The sequence below is a fragment of the Heterocephalus glaber genome, unplaced genomic scaffold (genome assembly GCF_053883595.1).
Source record: "Heterocephalus glaber isolate CG9 unplaced genomic scaffold, H.glaber_assembly_v1.0 deba00000122, whole genome shotgun sequence".
In the NCBI taxonomy this organism is placed as follows: Eukaryota; Metazoa; Chordata; class Mammalia; order Rodentia; family Bathyergidae; genus Heterocephalus; species Heterocephalus glaber.
This window is the reverse complement of record NW_028258138.1, coordinates 82,636,918-82,651,783: the sequence shown is the minus strand read 5'-3', so window position 1 is coordinate 82,651,783 and position 14,866 is coordinate 82,636,918. Positions and strand designations below refer to the sequence as shown.

At 57.8% G+C, this 14,866-nt stretch overlaps 1 protein-coding gene across 6 annotated transcripts in view; it reads right to left on the bottom strand.

Annotated features, from left to right (window-relative positions):
* Window positions 1–14,866, bottom strand: part of Myo5c (myosin VC) — a 69,430-nt gene that overhangs the window by 35,206 nt on the left and 19,358 nt on the right. For all 6 annotated transcript variants that reach the window (XM_013074316.3, XM_004835385.4, XM_021261059.2 and 3 more), the window contains exons 10-21: window positions 12,729–12,994; window positions 11,362–11,443; window positions 9,267–9,407; window positions 7,704–7,829; window positions 5,763–5,846; window positions 4,867–5,001; window positions 4,579–4,676; window positions 4,016–4,102; window positions 3,639–3,750; window positions 2,817–3,028; window positions 770–935; window positions 88–234 (exon numbers count right to left, since the gene is read on the bottom strand). In XM_013074316.3, the coding sequence (XP_012929770.1) occupies window positions 88–234; window positions 770–935; window positions 2,817–3,028; window positions 3,639–3,750; window positions 4,016–4,102; window positions 4,579–4,676; window positions 4,867–5,001; window positions 5,763–5,846; window positions 7,704–7,829; window positions 9,267–9,407; window positions 11,362–11,443; window positions 12,729–12,994 (1,656 nt within the window). The remainder of the gene's footprint in view (window positions 1–87; window positions 235–769; window positions 936–2,816; window positions 3,029–3,638; window positions 3,751–4,015; window positions 4,103–4,578; window positions 4,677–4,866; window positions 5,002–5,762; window positions 5,847–7,703; window positions 7,830–9,266; window positions 9,408–11,361; window positions 11,444–12,728; window positions 12,995–14,866) is intronic.

Genomic DNA, 14,866 nt, shown 5'->3' with positions numbered 1-14,866 from the left:
ACAAATCTGCACACAGAGCTGAGGATCTGTTTTGGCGTGAAATAAATCTGTTAGAAGTGGACATGAATGACATGTAAGGCCACCCACCTGGTCCTCCAGTTTTTTCTGCAAACGCTGAACCCTGTAGGCCAGCTGGATGTTGAGCACAAGTCGGCGGATGCTCTGGAACCTGCGCCTGGCCAGCCAGGCCCGCGCGTATTTCTGAAGGATCACGGCCTTGTGTTCCTCCAGCATCTGTGAAGCAAGGCGAATTGGATGTCACAGCACTTGGCTGCCTTGCCCAGGGCAGATGCGGGACTCCTGTTGCCAGCCAGAGCTGGGCACCATGGCCAGAGCCATAGTGAGCCTGCCCCACACAAACCTGGTGTTACCTAAGTGACCTGGTGTGACCCATGTGACCTGGTGTGACCTCATGACCTGGGTGACCTGCGTCACCTCATGACCTGCATGACCTGGTGTGACCTGAGTGACCTGGCGTGACCTCATGATCTGTGTGACCTGTGTGACCTGGTGTGACCCATGTGACCTGGTGTGACCTCATGACCTGAGTGACCTGCATGACCTGGTGTGACCTGAGTGACCTCATGACCAGTGTGACCTGGTGTGACCTCATGACCTGACTGACCTGGTGTGACCTGGGTGACCTGGATGACCTGTGTGACCTGGTGTGACCTCATGACCTGAGTGATGTGTGTGACCTGGGTGACCTGTGTGACCTGGTGTGCTGACTGCCCACGCGATGGCTGCCCCAGCCCACCCCTTGCCGTACCTTCCGGTACCTCCTTCTGGCCAGGAAGCCCCTGGCATGGGCCTGGATGGTGATGGCGGCCATGAGGATCAGCTGGTACAAGCTGCGGACCAGGTACCCTCGGCAGTGGCGCTGAAGGACGATGGCCGCCCAGGCCTCCTTCAGGGCCTGCGCAGTGACAGCTTTCCTGGTGACAGAGCGTGGGGTGAGCCTGCACTGCTGATGGGAGGGGGTCCACACCCCATGTCACCTCCTGGGCACCCATGCCCTGGCCGTGCCCCAGGGCTGCTCAAGGCCAGCCCAGGCCAGGCTCATTCCAACCACCAAAGAACCTGGGTAGCGGTGCACACACTGCCAGTTCAGGACAATCATGCCTTCCACGTGTGCCGCCAGGGACCATGGCAGGGAGACTGTGTGCTGGGGCTGCACCTGCTCATTCATTCACCCACTCATTCACCCATTCACCCACTCACTCATCCACCCACTCACTCACTCACTTGTTCATTCATTCATTCATTCATTCATTCAAGAGGCAGCACTAGAAGCTGCAGGTCAGGCAAGCTTGGTCCCAGGCCCGGATCTGCTGACCCAATTATGGTCAAGTCCCCTGGGACACTGGCGCCTGCTGTTCCTGGGTCGAGAAGGCTTATAAGGTGCCAAGGCTTGGGTACAGGAAGCCAGGGTCCCAGGGTGGCAAGGTTGAAGGCCAGGAACTTTTGAGAGGTGGCCCAGAGATGGTACTTGCATTCGGGGAATGCTGGGGTAGGAGAAGGGAGCTTGCTGAGAGGCTGCATCAGCAAGGACATCCCAGCCCACACATGGCCCCTCCTGCTTCTCTGTTGAAACCTGACCACCAGGAGCCCTGGCCAGGAGCCAGCCCGGTGGGGCTGCTTGGGAACTCCCAGCCATTGTGAGCTGTCTAGATGTCTTTTAAATAATAATTTACCCAGCCTTAGGGCATTAGCCATAGACAGAAAGCAGGCGGATGCAGCTGCATCCATGAGACAGGACGCAGAGCTCCAGAGCCCTGGGCCTCCAGACTTTGCAAGGTTCCTTCCTGGCCCTTTACAGAAAGAGTGGATCTCTAACCACAGGACTGGAGGAGGAAAAAGTCCTTTCCTGCAGAGTTTATAATGTCATGGAGCCAGGAGAGGGAGAGTAGCTACCGAACAGGTCCGTGTGCATGAACGGTGGGGGGGGGGGGGGACAGACGGCTCTGCTCGGAGAGGGCAGAGCGGCTGCTGGGCCAGCAAGGAGTGGGGACAGCAGAGGGGAGGCGGTTCTCAGACCCCCGGTGCCTGTGCTATTCAGAGGGGGGCTGTCCTGATCGCCAGGATGCGGAGAAGCAGACGACCAAGTTATTTTCATGACCTCCCAGGTGTGGCCGCTGTGCTGGGCTGTCTGGACTCTGCCTTGTGGCTCTGCTCCCTGCGAGAGACCCTCTGCCTGGGGTCTGCAGGCCTCCAGGGCCTGTGTAGCAGGCTGGTCCCCACCCATCGTAATGTGGGGAGCTGTAGGCCCCCGGGTGGCTTCACGGGCCCAGGGCTTGTCCTCTCTAGGTTTCCTGGCTTCTGCCATGATGAGTTGCCTCACCTGGGCCCAATGACAGGGCCAGCCATCATGGAGAGGACCTCCAGAACTGTGGGCTGAAATGAGCTCCCTCTTTATGAGGCGACCACCTTGGGACTCATGGTAGTGACTGGAAGCTGCCTGCCTCAGCCTCCAGCTCAGGAAGAGGCCTGACTGCCACCTTCTCTGTCCCTGGAGCACTCAGCCACTGGGAAGGAGCCTTGGGGAGCAGCAGGCAACACACTCTTCCACAGGCACAGTGAAGACCGCAGCCCCACAGGGTGAGGTGGCCTCGTGCAGGGCTGCGTCTCCCACCCTGGGCCCTTGCGTGGTTTCCTCCCTGCACTGGGCCCCACCGTTGAAGACAGATGGGTGGGGGCTCCCTTGGCACCTTTGCCCTGGGTCCCCAAGAGGCCCACTGGGCCTGGGCATTTTCAGTCCCCAGCAGGGGCCCTGGGTTGGGAACTCGTTTGCACCCGCACAGCCTTCTGGGACACACCTCACAGACTGCTGGCCCCGGAAGTATCGCTGGATGACAAGGGCAGCATGTCGCGTGTGGAGGAACCTTCTCCTCTGCAGCCAGCCACGCACGCGCTTCTGGATGACCACGCAGCTCTGCCTCAGTTTGTCCAGCCGCAGCTTCTCCAGGTACGCCACCTGTCCCGCCCGGAAGAAGATCTTGGTCTTGCCGAACTGGTACTGATTCCAATCCTGGAAGAGCAAACGAGATCGTCAGAGGTGAAAGTTTGAAGTCGAGGTGACCCAGGTGGGGAGGAGACGTTCAGATCAAAGATCCCCGGCCCTGAGACCCAGACACATCTCTTCCTGACACGGCAGAAAACCCTGATCAGGACCCAGCCCGGGTTCCTCCAAGTGTGGGTTAGAGCCGCTTTGGAGGAAGAAGGTGAGCAGGCAGGCGAAGGGCCGGCTGGCAGGTTCGGGGCTGGCCCTGTCTGGGACCAACCAGGCCACTGGGAACCTCCGCCTCTGCAGAGGGTAGAGAAGGAGGTCTGAACTCCTGTCCTGGTCCTGGTCCTCTGCACCACCCCTCCTGGCCACCCACGTCCCCATCGCTTTTCTACCCTAACCCATGGCTTCAGCGACAACCTAGCCAGCCTAGCTTGTTTCCAAGTCTTGGTGGCTGTGCCCTGGGCCGGGGCAGGCTGAGGCAGGGCAGTCTGCCGTTGGGTGAGTGAGCCAGCTCCAGTCTCCAGCGAATAGCGCCCAGGGTCCCTTCCTCACTGCACAGCTCTGGCCAGGGCTCCTGGGGCCCCAGGGGAGCTGGGCTGGGGACCCTGTGGGAGGCCCGGACGGGGCCCACCTGGATGAGCCTTCGCAGCACCACCTGGCACACCCGCTTCCTGTCGCCGGCCGCCAGCTCCTGCCGTGTCATGAGGATCCCGTAGCGGCCGTAGAACTCAATGTAGGTCCACCTGGACACGAGGGGGCTCCGTCAGGCAAGCACAGGCAGCCCCATGAGGGCTCTGCGAGGATGCTCCTGCCCGCCCGCCCCCCACCCCCGGCCCCAGCACAGTCTGCTCCTCCAGCTCCTCCCGACGACTCCCCCGCCGTGCCTGTCCTGTCCTGTACCCCAGCCAGGGCACCGTGATTGGCATGGGCGTGGTGGCTTCTGTCCCCTGGCAGCCTCTCTGTCGGCCTCCTCTGGCCTCAAGAAGCCGAGAGCTCGGCGGGCCATACCTGGACGGATAGCTCTGCGCGCTGATGCGAATGGTTTCCAGGACGCCGCAGGCTCGCAGCTGCTGCACGACTCTCTTGGAGTCAAACCTTACAGGAGCCGAGGGGACAGTGTGTCACTGCACCATGACTTGAACACTCGCCAGGGACAGGGGCCACGGGGACGCTGGGCCCAGAGCTCCCAGGCACAGGGGGCTGCCACATCCAGGGGACAGTGCCTCTGTGACCCGTCCAGAGAGCTTCGGGACAGTGGGAGGAGGGGCATGGGGAAAGGCATTGGGTGGCACACGCCTGTCATCCCAGCACCCTGGGAGGCTGAGGCGGGAGGACATCTCAGGCCCTGGGAAGGGTCACATCTTCTGCCCCAGACCCTCCACATCCTTCTTACATCAAGCCAGAGGCTCGGCCTGCTGGAGGCCGGCCTGGCCCTGGGAAGGCGGGGCTCTGCCTGGGCTGTGCCCAGAGGCAAAGGGCAGGGCTGCTGGGAGTCAGGCAAATGCAGGAGGGGGCAGCAGCCCATAGTTACGGCAAAGTCCCACAGGGGCGGGGCAGCACCGGACGCTCACTCGAAGGGCAGCTTCTGGTCGTTGGGCTTGATGCAGCGCACGTAGTGGGGCGTTGTGGTGTTGAGCGTCTCCATGAGCAGGGCCAGCGAGCTGCGGAACTGAGGCAGCAGAGGGCAGATGACCCAGGTCCAAGTGAAGGGCAGGTGCCTGGGTGTGACCCGCAGGCAACGCACCAGGACATCTGTAAACCCCGGCCCGGCCATCCCGCCTTCCTGGTGCCACAGCGGGGCTCTGGGCCTCTGGGCCTCTGATGTGGGGGCTGCCGTCACCTGCCCAGCCCCTCTGTACCTTGCTCCCCACCGAGGTCCGCAGATGCTTGCTGCTGGGCTTGACCACCTGTTTGGCAGGCTTCACGGTGATTGCTGAACCGAAAGGGGAGGAAGGAGCTGGGTTTTCTTGGAAAAAGCTGGCGCAGAGATGAAACTGGAAGGGAGAGAGAGCTGTGATGTCCCAGGTGTCAGCTGCAGTCCTCAGGTCACAACAGCCTCTGCGTGGGTTCGGGGAAGCCCTGCACCCCACCTGCCCGCCACACAGCAGGGGACACTGAGGAAGCCGTGGGGCCGCCTGCCTCTGCATCACCCCAGGTGCCCAGGAGCGGGAGCTTCTGCGGTGGTTCCATGCATCCCTGGGCTCCCGACTGTCCTCCTGCTGCCTCAGGGATGTCTCAGTCCCGTCTGCCACACCCTCTTCACTGCATTTCCTCCCACCCATGGCCCATCGAGCTCTCGGCTCTCCCTTTGTTCCTTTCTCAAGGCGCTTGCTACTTTCCACTGTGTACCACTGTTCTTTTTTCTTTCTTTTTTCAGTAGTGGGGATTGAACCCTGGACCTAAGTCCCCCAAGATAGCACCCTGCCAATGAAGAATCTGAATTCCGTTGTGTGTTTTGTGGCCAGACTATTTCTGCACCCAAGAGATCTGCCTTCGCCTCACAGACTGGACCCAGCCTGGGGCTGTGTGAAGAGCTGCTGAATAAAACTGACCAGATCTGCACACCTGCGCCGTGCATGTGGACCTGGGCGCGGAGGTGAGGTTAACGGCTGCAGATCCTGCAGATTCACCAGAACCCTCAGCATGGTGCCAAGCTCACTTGGGAAACCAAACCGCCCGTACCCTTCCTGACAACGCCCACACCCCTGTCCATCACAGGACGAGCACCCTCGGCGGCCCCTCAGGCTCTAAGAACCTTGCTCGTCCTCATGATGTCCACCAGCGTGTCATGCACGGTGTCCCTGTTCTTCTCCAGGAAGCCTTCGCACTCATACTCCACCTGCCAGAGGGACGCGGGGTTTCCAGAGGCAGACAGCAGGGATGCGCAAGTCCCCTCCTCTCCCATCCTCCCTCCTCCTTCCTTTCCTGCTCCCTCCCTCCTTCCCTCCTTCCTTCCTTCCTTCCCTTCTTCCTTCCCTCCTTCTCCCTCTCTCCCTCCCTCCTTTCTGTCTTGTGCTGCAGGAACTCCAGCTGCCCTCCTACCCTCTCTCTAAGGAGGCTATGGCTCTTTGTGCAAAGCCGACCTCACAGGAAGCTTGGCCCCTTCCCCATAGCAGTGATGCTGTCTGCATGAGCTTTGGAAACTGGTGCAGGTCTTCAATGCAAAGCCAGCACTCCTGCCTCAGTTTCTCAAGCCCACTGCCCACTCTGTTGACCCCTGTGGCCTGGTGTGCAGGTCATTCGTGAACACCTGGCTGAGGGTCCCTTGGCTTCAGGGTACCACATGGGGGAGGCTCAGCAGTGTTGGCTGCACACCTGAGCCAGCACCACTGGGCAGAGAGGACTGAACGCTGCCCAGTGCCACCCTGCCCGGGTCAGGCCACCAGGGACATGGGGGCCAGAGCCTCTGGCTCCAGAAGCTCTCTGCACCCATACACAGACCTGGGAGGCTTTCGGACCCTTGCTTTCCTGGGCCAGCACTCCACCTTGAGCCACAGCCCAGCACCTTTATATTATCTGAACACATGGTCTCACTCAGTTGTCCAGCCTGGCCTTAAATTTGTGACCCTCCTGCCTCAGCCTCCTGAGTAGCAGAGATTACAGGTGTGCATGGTTGCATATTTTAATTTGTGATACGAATCTTTCATGAATTAAAAAATGTATTGAGAATTAATCTAAGACTCGGATGTAGCTCAGTGGTGGAGCACTTGCTTAGTATGAAAAGGCTTTGGGTTTGAATCCCAGCTCTGCATATGATAATAATGTTTAAAACAACCCTGAAGGCACAGGCCTTCGGGCGTGGACTCTGGGGTCGCAGGGTCCCGGGGTGAGGTTGTGTCCGAGGCCGAGCGCCCTGCAGATGCAGTGCCAGGTGCTGTGCCGATCCTTCCAGAGAGCTGCCGTGAGCCGCGGCAGAACCAGGTGAGATGCTGGCTCTGCCAGCCCAGCAGGGAGAGGGCGGAGGAGTCGTGTTTTCAGGTGGCTCCCTCCTTCCTCAGCCTCCCAGGTGCTGAGATTATAGGTGGGAACCTGGCAAATGTCTGATGCTGTCCTGACACAGTGACCTGGGCCCACTCTTCTTAGGAATGTCACATTGTTTAGCAAAAAGTAAAACAGAACACATGTAGAGAAGAGGACAAAGTTCTCCCAGAAAATGTCATCATCTTGAACTACCCTGCATGGCCTCGGTAACACAGACACTCTGGCTTCATAAAAAAAGAAAACTGCAAAAATGATGCGAGTTTTACCACAGGGAACAACTGCGCTGTCTCAGTCACTCACAATGTCACTGGGAAAAGACACTGAAGTGGATCATGAACTCACAGTAAACCCCGAGTTCAGAAATGAAGTCCTTAACGTAGCAGCACACTAAAGCCGTACAGCTGAGACTCACATAATCTGTCATAAATGTATTAAGACTTGTTAAACAATCTGGGCATCAGGCTGCAGGCCTGGATGGCAAATTCCAGCTCAGCCTGGGCAACTTAATGAGACCTTGTCTTGAAAAATAAAGAAGGCTGGGGAGGCAGCTGAGCGCACAGGCCCCGGATTCAACCCTCGGTACCACACACACACACTTCATCAAAGCTACACGACGCTCAGCGTGACTGGGCTCTGCCCTGGAAACTCGCAGCCTGGCTGCTCCTCCGGAAGCTGCGCAGGCCGCGCACTCGGGGTGACGACGGACATCACGCACCTTGTCAGCAAAGTGCTGGATGATAAAGGATGTGTTTGACATCCTGGGTTTCTCAAATAGAGAGTTCTTGTTGACAAAATTATTATACAGCTTTTGAAGCCAGTTCTCGTCAGTTCCATGTGGTAACTGGAAGAGAAAAGCAAGTCAAAGAGCAGGTAAGAAACGAGGATGGGAAGGCAATGGGGCCACACGATGAGCCCGGCCGGGCGCTGACCTCATGGGGCCCCACCAGGGTGGCCGGCGCCTTCCTCAGCCCAAGAGTGATTTTCTCTTACTATTGACAAATATTAATCACATATACTTATGGGGCATCACAGTGATTTCTAACTGGACACATCACATTTAGAAACAAAACATTTTGGGCTGGGGATGTAGCTCAGTGGCGCTGTCCCTGACTCGAAAGTACAAGGTCCTGAGTTAGATCCCTGGTACCAGAAATTAAAAATGTAGAAACAAAACATTTTAAACTAAAGGAGCTGGACATAGGATGCCGTATGGAAGAAGGTTTCTACATCCACAAGGTGGGCAGCATTTCATGGTTCTTCGCAGAAGCCTCACAGTTCTGGAAAACCTGGGGCTGGCCTGGGAGCAGGCTTCCTTCCCCAGGAGGATGGGCCACCCTGTCTCCTCCCACCCCAGAGCTCAGTCTCTGTCTCAGCGCCCGGTCAGCCACCTCCTGGGCTGAGCCCCCCCCTCAGCCTCAGCACACGGCAGAGCTGGCTCTTCTCTCTGGGGATCTTGGACTTCAGTTAACTTTAGCTCCGATGTGGTAGGCCCAATCCCCTCTGAGCCTAAATGACTCCTGAAGGACTTCTCTGTGACACTGGACTCTGGGAAACACCTGTGCGGAGCAGGTGCACATACCCTGGAAGCCACACCTGTCATCCTGGCACTCTAGGTGGCAGGCTTGAGCCCAGCCTAGGGAACTTAGTGACTTAGCAGGACCCTGTCTCAAAACGAAAACTAAAAAGCACTGGGGATGCAACTGAGTGCAAAGGCCCTGCGTTCAACCCCTGGTACCAAGAGCAAGACAAAACCCATTGCCACCACCACCAGCAAAGCCACTTCCTGGAGGCCTTGCCCTGTGTGGCCTGGCCCAGGGGACCTTCCAGAGCTTGGGTGCTGCTGCCCACTGTCACCTTGCTCCCCGGCCTGGGGTCAAGCACTGAGGGCGACTTTGTGAGGAAAGTCAGCAGTGAGGAGCCTTGCACGCCACAGTGACCGCGCGTGTCCAGAGACAGGCGCGCATCCTGTGAGCCCAGCCTTGTGCTCTCCTGGGGGGATCTCCCCTGCGAAGCTGCCCTGTCGGGCTCTGCCACAGGTGTGACATCCCGACCGTCCCCAGGGCTCACAGGACCCAGGTGGCCAGCGGGTGACGCCAGGCTCCACACAGCCTGGGCTCTGGGTGTCACCTGGGGTAACCTGTGTGCCCCAAGGGAGCGCCTGGTGCTGCTCATGTTCCAGAGTTGGGCACAGCAGGACTCTGCACGGCAGCTCCAAAAATCACCGGGAAATACACTCATCTGTTAGCACTCAGAAGCGCACAAATGTCTCCACGGTTACCAAGCACTCTTCGTCCAGCAGCTCCAAAATGCCCATCTTGGCTTCAATCAAGTCGATGACGGGCCGGTTGTCGTAGAAGTCGATCAGCGTCCAGGGGACGTCCTCCTTCATGTACTCCTCCTGCTCCAGCTTGAAGACATGCTGGTGCCGCGGCGAGCATGAAGAAGAGTGGTCGTTACGGTGAGCCCCGAACAGCCCGGCAGACAGGGCTTCGGCGCCCACATTTGGGGTGCAGGTGACCCCTCCTAAGCTCCAGGCTGTGACCCTGATATGAGTCTGTGTGGGTCCCCACCTCCAGGGCCAGCCCCGGTCACCAGCAGCATAGCCTGGGACCCAGCGTGGCCCTGTCCTTCTGCTCCTGGCACCAGGAGGCCCCTGAAGAGCGGAGGACAGACCATACGGGGCTGGGGTGGGAGAAGGGAGGCTGGGATGAGCCCGGGGAGGGCACAGGGCCGAGCCACAGGAAGGGAGGCCTCTGCGTGCTCCCTGCAGTCCTAGCTCCTGCTCTGAGGCCCCCAGGGTTGGCAGGAGGTCACGGTGACATCTAGGGGCCTGGGAAGAGCAGGTCTGGGTGGGGACTCAGCCTGTGCTCCTGGGGGGGCAGGAGGGGACTCAGGGGATCAGCACTGGAGCCCTTGGGGTGGGCAGTGGGCAAAGCCACGGGCACAAGCAGCTCTCTGTGGACCGCCCTGTGCGGCCCTGGGCACCCGGAGCACAGCTGCCACAGCCAGGGGTCCTCAGCACAGCACCCACCCCAGTCTACACACGGACGGCGACCCACACAGAGGGAAAAGGTGGGGCGAGAGGAGGAGGGACTGGCGGGCCTGCTTCGTGATCCAGGGCACAGGCGCCACTCTGAGGTCGTGTGGAGGATGGGGCAGGCGGGCCCAGCTGGCTGTGTGGGCAGCAACCTCAGTGCAGATACTCAATGCCATGCAGAGAAATCTGCCATGGGCTGAAGTCGAATGCGTACCCTCGAGGAAAGGGAAAGGAAGACGCGTCCACTCCGGGTGAGGTCCCCTCACGAGGACTCAGGCGGGTGACCGGACCTGCTTTAAAGCCAGACCTGGGGGCAAACGCAGTCAGGGAGCAGAGGCTGCTGTCCCTGTCCCCCTCCTCCACGTGGGTCCCCCAGGACTCCTGTGCAGAGCTAAAGGCCCCAAGCCGAAGCTGGCAAGGCAGAGCCCCTCCTGGAGCCACTGTTAGCATTGTGACCGGAACCCGAGCCCTCTCCAGGGAAGGGTAGCCAAGTTGGGGGCAGGAGAGGGACAGGGACAGAGACATTAGCAAAGCTTCTGAGCATCCCCGCGGCTTTCAGAAACAGCCAGACTCAGAGGTGAGCATGAGGTCACCAAGCCGAGAGCAGCTGCCGGGTGGTGCCGGGGTGGGAAGTGTCCAGCAGACTTTCCCATGGCTGGGCTCTGGGAGGGGTGGCACAGGCCCCGGAGGGTGCAGAAGTGAGGCCCATAAGTTCTTGAATACGGGCTCTTTGACGAGGTTAGAGTCATATTTACCATGCACGGTGATGCCATAAAGCCACAGTGTCCGAAGTGGCACTTAGTCAACACGTTCAAGGGCTTAGCCACTCTGGATCCCAGACCCCAACTCAGCAGCTGCGCACACACTTGGGACTCACGACAACTTTCACATAAATGAATTTTCTCACTGGGATCCATGCCTTGTCTGTCTCCACGAGAGGGAGGACATATTTGATCTTGCAATTAGGAAGGAACCATCGATAACTTGCAGAGAGTCTTGCATGTAATTCCAGCACTCTGGGACTATAGGAGGCTGAGGCAGGAGGAGGAGCTTGGGCAACTTAGTGAGACCATGTCTCAGAAAAAAAGAGCTGTGGATGTAGCTCTGTGTGAAGGCAAAGAGAGAAAAGAACGGGGGAAAGGGAGAGAGGGAGGGAGGAAGAGAAGAACAGAGAGACAGAGAGAGAGGGGGAGGGAGGAGGAGGGAGGGGGAGGGAGGAGGAGGAAGAGGGAGAGAGGAGGAGGGAGGGGGAAGCAGTGCGGTCTCGTCCTCTTCCCTGAGGCCTCCCACAGGCCCAGGCCCGGTTCCAGGCCAGAGAGGCAGGAAAGCCACCTACCAGGTTGAACTGTTGCTGCAGCTTCTCATTGGCATAATTGATGCAGAACTGTTCAAAGCTGTTCACATCAAAGGTTTCAAAACTGAAACACAGTTTAAACAAAATTAAAATAGGAAAAAAACTGCAGTACGACGTCTGCACTCATGTATAGGTGAGGGTTTCTGAGAACTTCTTAGAAGTCGGTGGGGCTTTTGTGCAAGTTCTGAACACAGCCCTGTGCGTCCCGAGCACCACCTGGGGTGGGTTGACACATCACACGGCGCCCTGGTGTTGCTGAGCGGTCTGTTCATGTACAAACCACGGCCTGTGCTGGGCACCCCAGCCGTGTCACACACGGCGTCTCACTAACGCGCAGACCCCGGGGTGGCCTTGCCGTCCTCTCTGAACAGGAGGGCAGGCCTGAGAGCACAGGCGCTGCCCAGGTCCCAGCCCCGGAGGAGCTGGCGGGACCGACTTCACGCCTGTAGATCCTGGGACAGAGGCAAGGCCACTCCTGCCTGAAGCCTGCGACCCAGGGTCCCCAGCTCAGCTGGAAACCAGGAGCATCTGAGGGGAGTGGACCTGGCCCTGCCACTGCAGCCCTGGATAGTGGGGCTGGACGGCACCACCTGGTTCTCAGGGGAGGCTGGGCCTTGCTTGCCACTGGCCCAGGGCCCTGCAGGGGACGTCCTGGGGCTTTGAGGGGTGGCGTCACCACTCATCAGTGCCTGGACCCAGCTCTGCGGTGTAACCAAAAAATATGGTGAATGTGGAAAAACTTTTTAAGTGATTGCAGTAAAAGTCACATTGCCACAAATCCCCCTCAAAATACTGCCCCTTGGCTCAAACACACTCATCCCATTGTTCTTGGCATTTTCTAGAGTAGCTCTGGAGTCCTCTTTCCTGAGCGTCTTTAGTTGCACTGTCCTGGCTGCTCTCGTGTCCCGAACTGATTCGAAACATTTCCCTCTCGTGGGCATTTTGACTTTGAGGAAGACCCTGAAGTTGCACAGTGCCACATCCTGTGAACAGTGTGGATGAGGGGACAGTCATGGTTTTATGTGCCTGCCTTTCCACTGGATGGCACCTGGCAGCAGCACTCACCATGTTATTTATCACACCTCCTAATGAGCCTCAGGAAAGGACTTCAGAGCTGCTGCAAAGTGGCAAGAACATGGGGTAAGTGTGTTCAAGGCGAGAGGGAGGATTTGGGAGGGGATGCATGGGAATGTGGCTTTTACTGTAATAAATATTTTAATTTCAACATTCGCTGTACATCTGGAACACCCCCTGTATATGCATGGATCAGAGAACACAGGCTTCATGGCCACGCAAAGCACAACAGAAGAAACCAAGGAGGGGCCGCCCAGCGCCCTGCGGGCTCTCACCCGTAAATGTCCAGGACCCCAATGAACGAGTGCCTCCTGCCCGAGAAGCCCAGCGCTCCGTTAATCCTGTCCACGACAAAGTCAAACAGGTGCGCGTAGATCTTCTTGGCCAGTGCGTCCCTGGCGTTGATGGCCTGCGGCCTGGTCATGGGTTTCACCACTGTCTCCGAGCTGGTGATGATTTTTCGGTGGCACAGCCACTGGGCAACCTGGCCACACTGCAGACCCAGGAGCTCACAGAACACCTGCAGGTGACCATCATCCTCCTTCAAAGCAAGCAGAAGCCAGTCAGGCTCACACGGTCTGCAAGGCAGGAGCAGCAGCCGGCAGGGGGGCACAGGCTCAGGTGGTAAAGCCCAGGCCTGGGCCCAAGCAGGAGGGGCTGGGGACACCAGCTGGCACCCAGCCCTGATGAACCCTGTTGCAGTGATGCCAGCCAACCTGGGCTGTGCTCACTGGGCACCCCACGTTACCACCCCTCTCCGTGTCTGTGGGAGTAGCCCAGCTCTCTCCCTGCACAGCATGGCACCAGGCTACTGTTAGCATGCATGGGGGGTGGAGGGTGGGCTGGGCGGCCTGGCACAGGAGGACCAGATAGAACCAAAGGGACTCCCTCCCAGGGGCCTTTTCAGCCAGCACAGGGCTGTGGATGAATCCACAGAGCTCAAGGTGGAATGTGCTGCCAGGAGGCAAGACCTGGATGGGGTGGTCCCTGGGGTGTGGCCTAGATTCTTGTCCCTGGCTCCTCCATGCTCTCTGCTTCCTGGCTCCCATGAGGTGAGCAGCTGTCCTCTGCCAGGCCCTTCCATCATACTGTTCTGTCTTGGAGCTAGCCAACCATGGACTGAACCCACTGGAAATCGTGAGCCAAATAAACCTCTCTTCCTATAAGCTTTGGTTGTTGGTTATTTTGTCCCAGTGACTACAGTGACCATGAAAGCTGCATGGGGACTTCTGGATCCACAAAGTGCACTGACTTCTCTCTTGAGCCCAAGCAGGTGAGGACAGGGGAGGTGCCCCCCTTTGTCTACAGCCAGTGTGGACTGGGGATCTTGTCATTTGGCCAGGGAGGTGATGCTGTGTCGGGAGAATGCTACATAATTTTAGGGTAAAATCATTTGGTTAGCCTAGTTCTCTTGCCTACAGCCCAGCTACAGAATAACTCCAGTTTGGCCTCTGATCACAAGTGAGACTTCAGTGATCCAGTGATGCTGTGATTCTCCAGGACAAGAAACATCCTGGGAGAACAAACATCTGCTCAGTTCCTCATTGTTCTTGGACTGTTAACATCTTGTTTACCCAAGATGTACTGAACTCTCTGCAAGCCTTTTGTTACACCTTGTTTATCCCAATGTGAACTATTGAATTGTCTTCAAGTCATTTGTTACGAGGTACTGAATAAAAGTGGTAAGCTGGGGGCTTTTGTCTTTGCTGCCCAGAGCAGCACTGATCAGACCCAAAGCTCAGCTTCTCAGTCTCATTTGTCTACCTTTTCTGTAATTCACCGTGCGCTGCCGTGGCTCGCAGGAGACTAGGACTTACTGCAGAGGTTCTGGTAACGTCCCCTTCCCCTGTTCCCTACAGTGCTGTGCAACTGAGCACCACCATTCCTCTGGACCAGGGGACTTCCAAGGAGGGTGCTGTCTCAGGCCACCAGGAGAACCATCTGGGACTTTAAAGGCATCAGATGTGGCAGAGGAAGGGTGTAAGAAGTCCTGCTGCCTGACCCCCCATACAATCCCCTGACCAATGTCATGGTCACTCTGGGCTCACGCTCGGCCTCCTTGCTGGGGCAGCACTGGCACAGGCATTGGTGTCCTCTCTCCTATGAAGGAACCAAACCTTCTCAGTGAGAACTTCCGGTATAGCTACTGCTGTGAAGGAAATGCAAAGAGGTGGGTGTCTGGGGTTTTTTAAGGAAGATGGTTTCACTCACATTTAATCTGCCCACAAGTCTAAGTTCCTCACATAAATGAGTGAGGGCCATTAACTATAAAGCTGGTGATTTTCCAAAGGATTTCTGGTTTGTCAGTTTTAATTTCTCTTCCAAGTGAGTGCTTCTTAGCAAAGCTCCTGAGATCAAGCTTCAAGTGATGGCACTTAGTGGGTGGAACTCACTTGCTTAGTCTTTACGAGGC